Genomic DNA, 9,888 nt, shown 5'->3' on the forward strand with positions numbered 1-9,888 from the left:
TTATACTTCTTGGAGTTCCACTATCTTGCGCTGTAACTTCTTTAGATCTTTCTGGACTTTATATTTCTCTAATTGCATCTTTGTTTTCTGTATTTGTTGAAGGGAGTTGAGAGAGTCATGAATCGATTTAAACCCTAGTATGAGAATAGGCATATTTAAACAATGCAGTGGAACAGTTTTTCATAAGAGTTGCTAATTAACAGTCCTATTACAATTGGTCCTTATTTAATTCAAAGCACATTAAATTACATTAAGACTAGTCTAAAAATGTACCACAATACATTTTCTTGTATGTCATGAAGATGCATTAGCACTAGTACTTCATTTTGTATCTGGTTGGTTTCATTGTGGAAACTTAATTCGATTCTCTTTATTCTCCCTCCAAATGTATTTCAAAATGAAATAATTCTGTATTTCAACGGAGAAATTTATAATAATTTCTTATATCCCTATACTTTGATTTGAGTATACTTTGATTGACAAGAGATTTGGGTGATCACTTTTTAAATTCTTGTTACCAAGTTGAAGATAAAGACCACAGATAAGAATTTAAAACTTTTCTGACAGTAACTTGTTTGAGGCCTAACGAATGGTTCCCTGCTGATCTCCCAGTGCTGTGTATGTCTCTTACATTTACAGCCACTCATGACCCTAGATCTACCAGATCTCAAGCTCTTTGGGGAACAATCCATTTCTCATTCAAGGGACATTTTCTATAGTTGTTTCTCGACACATTCTTATTAAAAGCATAAAGGAACAAACTGATGACTTGGAGTCCCCCTTTGCTGGAACCTCCCACTTAGAAAACACGGAAACATGTAGATTGTAAATTCCTCTTCAACTCATCCTTTGATTATCTTCATGAAATGAATAAAATTAAACTTCTGGCTGTTAAGCAGAAACAGGGCCCTAAAAGAAGAGCCAGTTCAGTCTGGAACAAAATTCTTGGCCAGAAAATTTGCTATTTTAAGTGATTGTGGTGGGGAGGTAGAGTGAACGTCATCTTTCCAGGCAGTGAAGTTTACTTACATGCCAGCAACATCTAGCCAGTGAAACCACCTCTCCAGAAGGCCCTTAAGGCATTTCTATGTGGGACTAAAACTTGGTAGAATTTACAAATACATTTTTTTCTGAGATTTAGAGGACAAAATGAGTTGGGACTTTCTCTAGTGAAGGAACCCTTCTAATTCCTGGTAAATCCCTCAGAATTGTGATTCCAGGCAGATGGCTGCTCCATAGCACCTATCCCAAATCCTTCTCTTTTACAAATTAGATAAGCCTTTCAAATTAATCCTCTTCGATGTAAGCTCAGCTTGACACTGCTGCCACTAGCCTCTCAAGAAGAAAAGCAGCCATTATATCAGACTTTGCTAATTAATCTCTTTGTCACTTCTAAAGGTCATGTCTCCAGTCTGACATCTGTCCAGGCTCATTACCTGCAGTCCAGTGAGGCGGTCATTTGATTTAGGCTGCTATTTTCATGATAAATCCACAAATCAGGTCTTGGTGATCTCCAAGGACTTTTCCAAGTCTAAAAATTCTGTGATTCTATGATCTTAGATAGTAAAAATATTCAAAGATTTGGCAGTAGTATGACACTTCCAAGTGTGAATGAAGAAAGTTAACTTATTTACTACCTTTTGGTACTATACTGACATTCTGTACAATATTTCAGAAAGTCCCATCAATTACATAAGGATGTCACTAATGACAAGGTTGATCCCTGGCCATTAGCTGACAGTAAAAAACACTAGGCAAGAAAGAACTGATTTTCTTTACTTAATAAATGGTATCTGCTCACCTGATTGATACTCCGTCTGCATTTTCTCTAATTCATCCGAGATCTGCTTTTCCAGTTGGTTCATCCTTTTGAACATTTTATTTTCTACCTGCTTTATTTTGTTCAATTCTGCTTCCTGTTTCTGTCTGTTAATGAAATTCTCTAATTTGCTTGAAAGCTGCAGCAATTTTTCTTCCATTTTATTTTCAGACTTTTCCTATAAGAGATAACATGTGTGACAAAACTCTGCAGAAAAAAATTATGTGGATCTGTATTTCAGCTTAGAGAAGATTTTTCCTCATTAGTTCTGTAATACAGACACACACACACACACATATACACATATATATATAATAATAAAATATATGTGTGTGTATATATATATATTAAGTGTCCATATATATGGACTTTTTACAGCATATACAAATATGTATGTAGAAATATGCTCTGCCAAACCTATATATATGGTCATGGGTATATTCCCATTCACCTATCCATATCTGATCATCTTGCCTGTCTACCTTTGTTTAAAAAAAGCAAACTCACTGCCATCAAGTTGACTCTGGCTCAAAGAGACCCCTCCTTGAGTTTTGGAGGCAGTATCTCTATGGAAGTAGTTTGTCCAGTTTTCCTTCCGAGAGTGGCTGGTGGGTTTGAACCGCCAGCCTTCTGGTTAGCAGTCGAATGCCTTAGGCACTGTGCCATGTATCCACCCCTAAATTAATGTTTGTTGTTACTGATAATGCAGTATTGTGTACGTAATAGCGTTTACCTTTGTTGTCTATAATTCTCATGCACCTCTCTGTGTTTTCCTTTTCTTTAGTGATATTGTGCTGGTCTCCCACTTTTGGTATACTGCCTTTCCCTTCACCCAAATCAATATTTTTCTCTTACCTAGCTAGCAAATTTTCCTTCCCTCCCCTCCCATTCCTGGTAACCAACAGAGAAAATTTCCTTCTGTATGTTTATCTTTCTTTGACGTTTTATAATAGTGGACTCAAACTTAGAGGAAATGTTTTTAACAAATTCATTTTTGGATGTTAAACATGAAAATTCAAACCAGAGTCCTTTGTATCTCATACTGTGCTCACAAGTGTTAGAGTTAATCCCTTTATTTGACTATGCTTCTTTGTGGTTTCTGGAATTCTACAGGGCTGTAAGAATTCGTTAGGGCTGTACTCTAAAGAAAAGAAAGACATGTGGCTTTCCTGAAATGCCTTGAGAATTTAGAGTTTTAATCTAGTGTTAGAGAAGTGTGGCAATTAAGATAGCACCTTAATTGAGGTCCCTCGCCATGCTTGTATTGTAAGTTCTTAGTCCTTTAATCTTCATATTTCTATATGGACAGACTTTGGCTAGACCATTAATTCTTCACTCCCACAATGTCCCTTAGATTCACTTGGGTTATGCCCCATCCCCAGAAAATGATTTAGCCATTCTACAATGGAGCCCATGAGAGGCACTGGTGGTTCAGTGGTAGAATTCTGCCTTCCATGCCAGAGATCTGGGTTCAATTTTCAGCCAGTGCACCTATGTGCAGACAAGCCCATCTGTCAGTGGAGGCTTGGTATGACTATGATGCTGAACAGATTTCAGTGGATCACCCAGACTAAGAAGGACTAGGAAGAAAAGCCTGGTGATCTATTTCCAAAATATAGCCAATGAAAACCCTATGGAGCACAATGAATTGTACAATCCACATCCAATTATGGGGATGGTGCAAGAGTGGGCAGCTTTGGCTTTGTTGTGCATGGGATTGCCCTGAGTGAAGAATGAGCAGACCTGATTGGCTGTGGATGTAAAGCATTGACTTCAATAGCCTGATTGGTGATAAAGCTGGTATGTTTATCTCCTTCTCTTTTACTCCTATCCCTATCACTTATTTACAAACTAAGGCAGGAGGCTGAAGCTATTCCTTACTGGGCTACCTAAAGCCTCTCTCCTGAGGTTCCAGAAACATCATATTTGAATCACTAGCAGGGTTGCCCACACTATCAACACTGGTGGCTTTGCACTGCCTTCCCCATCTGTTCCCAGCAGCATGGCTGGGTTTGCTGGTGGAAGTAGCAGAAGAGATTCTGGAAGTAGTCTTTCTCATACACCCTGGAGGCCCCATCCAAAGCCCAGGGGTTGTCTGCAAGATCTGATCTGGAAAAGGGGTTTTGAAACCCTTTGGTCTACTGACTGAGCTTCATTGGAGAGGATCAATGGCTTGTCTAAAGGAGAAGCTTTCATTCAAGCTTTATTTTGCCCAAGCATTACCCAAAGAGCTTGTCTAAAACCCAGATTCCCAGGGAAGATTTCACATAGTCTGATTACCTAGGACTATGGGGAGATCAGGAATTTGTATTTTTTAAAAAACCTCTTCAGAATATTCTGGTACAAGCAGAGCACACCTGAGAAACTTGGGTTCACAGAGTCAGGAAGTAACACAGAAGCCAGGCCTCTGGACTCCTACTCTGGTGCTCTTTGCATTATTGCCTTACTGCTGCTAAAAAAAAAAAAAAAAAAAAGCACCAACAAGGTAGTGACAATTACTGTAAGGATTGGAGTATAAGTTTTGAGACCTTTATGCACTGCTACCATCCAGGCAAAAAAAGATATGTTGAAGTCTTGACTCTCATGGCTGTGAATGTGACCTTATTTGGAAAAAGGGTCATTGCAGATGTAATTAATTAAGTTGAGGTGAGGTCATTAGGGTGGACCTTAATCACTCTACGACTGGCATCTTTATAAAAAGAGAAGAGACACAGAGATGAAACCAAGTAAAGTCAAAACTATTTTTCCCACCCTGTTTAAAACAGATAATTAGAACAGATAGGACCCCGGATGGGAATAGATAATTACCCTCAACTATTTCGCCACCCCAGACCCCGGTTGGAGATAGATGAGTAAACACATAGGACTCCGGTTGAAGACAGATGAGTAAATACAATAAACTCAGTTCCTTAAGAACTGAATGGAACAAAAACATTCTTTCCTGCTATTTCCTTAGGCATAGGTGATAAACAGTTAATGTGTGTTAGAAAACAACTTGAAAATAACTCTGGCCCATAGACATGTGCAGTGGGATAGAGAGGAACAAAGTTAATGGGAACTAACACTCTCCCCTCTGCCTAAGCCCTGATCAGCTGATGACAGGAAGCCAGTGTGACTCATCTGGTATGCAAGCACACTGGATCAAATTGCTACTGTCCCTTTAAATCGAGGCGAAGGAAATTTCAGCCAATGGTCAACCATCTCATGCCCAAATTCCTGAAATTTTTATGAATATGCATAACACTCTCTTCTGAAGCCTACAAAACTAAATCGATGGCCTTTCGGGGAGTCAGATCTGGATACCGGTACCCCTGCTTCTTGCATCGCCACTTTGCAATAAATAATTTTCTCTCTTCTTAATCACTCGGTGTGTAAACTGTTTTGGCCTGACTGCACACCGGGCAGGGACCCACGTTTGGTCTGATTTCAAAGACAGAAACACAGAGGGGAGATACTCATGTGAAGAGGAGGCAGGGATTGAAATGATGCTGCTACAAGCAATGGAACACCTGGCGCTACCAGTAATGGAGAGACAAGGAAGGATCTCCCCCTATAGCCTTTGGAGAGAGCATGGCCCTACTACACCCTGAATATGGACTTCTAGACTCTAGAACTGTGAGACAATAAGTTTCTTTTGTTGTAAACCACAGAGTTTGTGGTACTTTGGTGGTAGTCCTAGAAACCAATACGAAGACTATGCAGCTGTATACTTCATGAAGTAGTGAAAAACCTTACCAGTTTCTCCTGTAGGATCTTCAGGCACTGATTTATATGCCCGAGCTGTTCTTTTTCATATATGATGAACTGGTTTTCTGTCCTTTTTTTATTGTTTTCAACTTCTTCATAAAGATTATTTGAAAGTGAATTAAATCTAAGGAAAAAAATGTTTTGTTCAGTTTTAGCAAAAACAAAATTTAGTATGTTGAAAAAGTCGGCTGTTTTTTGTCAGATGATTAGACTCAGTGTATCTAGTCAACTATTTGTGGGGCTCTACGGGAGGTGGAAGGAGCTCTGGTGGCACACAGTACCTAAGGCATTTGACTGCTAACCAGAAGTTTAGCAGTTCAAGCCCACCAGCCACTCTGTGGAAGGAAGATGGGACAATCTACTTCCATAAAGATTTGTTACCTTAGAAACCCAATAGAAGTCACTATGAGTTGGAATCGACTCAATGAGAATGAGTTTACTTTTGTTTTTTGGAAGAGAGGTGGAGGAGCCCAGGTGGCACAGTAAGTGCTTGGCTGTGTGCCAAAAGGTCAAAGATTGGAACCTACCAGCTGCTCTGTGGTAGAAAGATGAGGCAGTCTGTTCCATAAAGATTTACAGCCTTAGAAACCCTAAAGGGTAGTTCTCTGTCCTATAGAGTTGCTATGAGTCAAAATCTACTCCAGGCAACGGTTGGGAGCTGGGGAAGCAAGTGCACTTTGGGTCCCTGTCCTAAGCTTGTGTTCAGTGTAGCATCTGCCAATACCTGTCTACGTATACTCCCTATACCTTGATACACATACACACAGTGAGGGGAAGCACAACCACAGCCATTCAGAAATGCGTGTTATACCACGTAGAATTCCTCTCAGGGCTCCCATCTGCTCCCAGCATTGCTTGTGTTTGAAAGAAATACTTTGGGAAGTCACATGGGGTGGGGAGTATTACTCTGTGGCAGGAGTAAGCAAACTTTTCTACAAAGAGCCAGATAGTAAATATTTTAAGCTTTGTGGGCCATGAAGTCTCCATTTTAATCTCTCAACTCTACTATTTCTATGGGAAAGCAGCCATACATAGATGATCCATAAACCAGTGAGCATGGCTGTGCTACAATCAAACTTTATTTATGGACATTGAAATTTGAATTTCAAATAATTTTCACAAAGCCATGTGAATATACACCTAGGAGATCTGGTAGCATAGTGCCTAAGACATTTGACTGCATCTTAAGAGGCTAAAAGTCCAAATTCAGAGTCCAAATTCAGTGGGTTCTAGGTGAAGCTATCTTGCTCTATCAGTTCTAGAGGAAGGCCAATGTCTCCTTTCAACATCTGTGGGCCCAGCAGCCCTTGGTGATCTCCATCTGCTCCCAGCTTTTTTCTCATGGTGGTAGTCAGGTACACTGATCTCTGCTCAATTGTTTAATCTCTTTTGTATTTCAAAAGATATTGACTCAAAATACAACTTCATCTTCTAATCCTGTAGATTATATCCTGCCTCATTAACATAACTGCCTCTAAATCTGACTCATTAACATCATAAAGATTAGGATTTACAACATATAGGATAATTATGTCAGATCACAAAATAGAAGATTTCATAATACTGAGAATCATGGCCTAGCCAAGTTGACAGATATTTTTAGGGAATACAATTCAGTTCATAACAGTAGCTGAGAGTTTAACCATTTGCACCACCTAGGGACGACAGGAATGTTAAATAACAGAGCATAAGGGATTTTAGGAGCTCTGGTGGTAAAGTGCCTAAGGGATTTGACTGCTAACCAGAAGGCTGGCAGTTCAAACCTACCAGCCATTCCTTGGAAGGAAGATTGGGCAATCTACTTCTGTAGTGATCTGCCTTGGGAACCCAGGAGGACTCCACAGCAGTGAGTTTGGTTTTGGTTTGGAAGGGATTTTAAAAAATGGTGTGAATGTTATTGCAGTTATTAAAAGGGTTGTAATCTTATACCAAGGAGTCTTAGTGGTGCATTGGTTAAAGCGCTCAGCTGCTAACCAAAATGTTGACAGTTCAAACAAACCACCTTTTCTGCAAGAGAAAGATGTGGCAGTCTGCTTCCATAAAGATTTACAGTCTTGGAAACCCTATGGGGGCAGTTCTATTCTGTATTACAGGGTCACTATGAGTCAGAATCAACTCAATAGCATGGGTTTGGGTGGGTTTAATCATGTACCAGCAATCTGAAAAGTTTATGGAGTAGGTGAAAGCTTGAGCAGAGAGGTGACTTTTGACTGGAAAATTCACATTTGAAGTTATTGAGAAATGTGGGACCCACAAGAGTGGTTTTTGTCCATTTCTTGGGTATGATTTGCTCATGGTAATATGGCAATTTTAAATCCCATTTAGAATTGGGGAAGTATTAGATTGGCAGGAACAATGTCTGTTGCTTATTATTGAAAATATATAGGCTACATTGCAGTGTGTAGGTGACTTGAAGTAATATTTACTCTAATGCTTTCAGGTAAATTTTTATGCAGAAAATTTATTTTATGATATTTAACAGTGGAAATTGCTCAAAACATGCTGGACATATACTGCATGAACATGCATCTCTTATGGTCCTGAAAAAGTCTTTGGACTAATAATGAGAAAAAAACTAGTTCTGTGAGGTCTCTCTATTTTTGTTTAGAGCAGTTGTTCTCATCCTGGGTGATTTTGCTTCTCGGGGGACATTTGCCAATCAACGTGTGGAAACAATTTTGGTTGCCACAACTGGGAGGTGCTATTGGCACAGTAATAAAAACCCAAATCAAATAATTAAGTAGCCCCAAATGTCAATAAGCCAAGGTTGAAAAACTCTGATTTAGATGATGAAACCAAGAATGGGAAAACGAGATGTTTTTTTAGTAGTTTTGTAAGTGTAGTAGTATAATAGCCACATTCAGATCTTTACCCCTTTCAATTCTCCCATTTCTCTTGATATGGAAGGGGAGATTTCTCACTTAGTAAAGATACCTTTGATGGAAATGAGTATCTCAACATTGAAGAAGCAATTGTTTGCTTCTCCTGTTCTTAGTCTAATCATGAAGTTACCTGTATTACAGGCTAACAGCTGTTGGATCTCAGAGAAAGAAGCCCACAACTGATATTCCGACAATTTCATTTTAGCTGTGTTTCCTCTATTCAGAAGAGTTTTCCCCAGAATATCCTGGGTCCTCATTTCATTCAAATTTATGTTTAATTGCCACCTTATCACAGAAGTCTTTTAAAATCACCCTAAAAAAATAGTAAAAAAAAAAAAGAGGACTCACTCTCCCAACTTGATATTGACTGTTCCTTTACCTTGCTTACTTTTTTCGCAAAATGCACATCACCAACTGATTTATTTCATACTAATGTGCAGTCTCCTTCACCAGAATCTGAGCTTCATGCTTGGAAGGATTTTTTTTGTTGTTCCTACCTAGAACACAGTAAGTACTCAATAAATAGTTATTGACTAAATGAACAAATGGGTCATTCTTTCTTATAAAATACCTTTTATTAGGGCTACTGACAAATCATAGACTTGTCAAATTATTTAAAGTCCATCTAATCTTCTCTAATTTTCATCTTTCCTTCTCTGCCTTTGGTGGTAGTGTTAATTAACAGTGATGGCTAAGGGGAGCAGTAAATTCCCAGATCATCAAGAAATAGCTTTACAATCGATTGAGAATCCAGCCTTCATGTTCACCTTTACTGGGTAAATAAATGAGAGCATTTACTCTTATCACTAATATAATAGCAACATCCTTCTGAACACCAAGGAACTCTTAAATGTGCCAATGTAATAATTGCCCCAGAAGGGCTTGTCAGTAGTTGAAATTCTGAAATTAAATAAAGCCCTAAAGGATGAATTACTATGTATGATGTTTTTATTACAAAGTTTTGCCTTCAGGTGGGAGATAATCAGAAGACAGATTCTGTCTATGATGGTTTATCAAAATAAGAAAGCATTTTAAAAACACATTGTCCTCAAAAGATAAAAAGGATAAGAGGAAATAAAAATGTATATAATTTTTTTTTTGTAAACTTTTTCCTAACATAATGGGTGTGAGGATAATCACTTTTTGTTAATTACAGAATTTAAAAGTTATAATCACAACAAGATGAACTTATCTTAGATGACATCACCTTTTATTTCCCTGGTCTTCTAATGGTTGTGGGAGTTTTTCTATCAGATGTAGATGGACAGATGATAGATAGATAAGTAGGTAGATAGATCTTAAATTATGGCCTTTGTTGTTATTTGTTGTTGTTAAGTGCCGTCAAGTCATTTCTGACTCATAGCGACCACATGCACAGCAGAACGAAACACTGCTTGATTCCGCGCCAGCCCCGCAATCCCTGCTATACTTGAGCCCATC

At 38.7% G+C, this 9,888-nt stretch overlaps 1 protein-coding gene across 1 annotated transcript in view; it reads right to left on the minus strand.

Moving 5' to 3' along the window:
- Window positions 1-9,888, minus strand: part of FAM81B (family with sequence similarity 81 member B) — a 103,335-nt gene continuing 93,447 nt past the window's right edge. Inside the window, exons 8-10 of the mRNA XM_007942550.2 lie at window positions 5,555-5,690; window positions 1,802-1,997; window positions 1-134 (exon numbers count right to left, since the gene is read on the minus strand). Coding sequence (XP_007940741.1) covers window positions 1-134; window positions 1,802-1,997; window positions 5,555-5,690 — 466 coding nt within the window. The remainder of the gene's footprint in view (window positions 135-1,801; window positions 1,998-5,554; window positions 5,691-9,888) is intronic.

This window comes from Orycteropus afer, unplaced genomic scaffold, assembly GCF_000298275.1.
Source record: "Orycteropus afer afer isolate SDZICR_OR568_19922 unplaced genomic scaffold, OryAfe1.0 scaffold00093, whole genome shotgun sequence".
In the NCBI taxonomy this organism is placed as follows: domain Eukaryota; kingdom Metazoa; phylum Chordata; class Mammalia; order Tubulidentata; family Orycteropodidae; genus Orycteropus; species Orycteropus afer.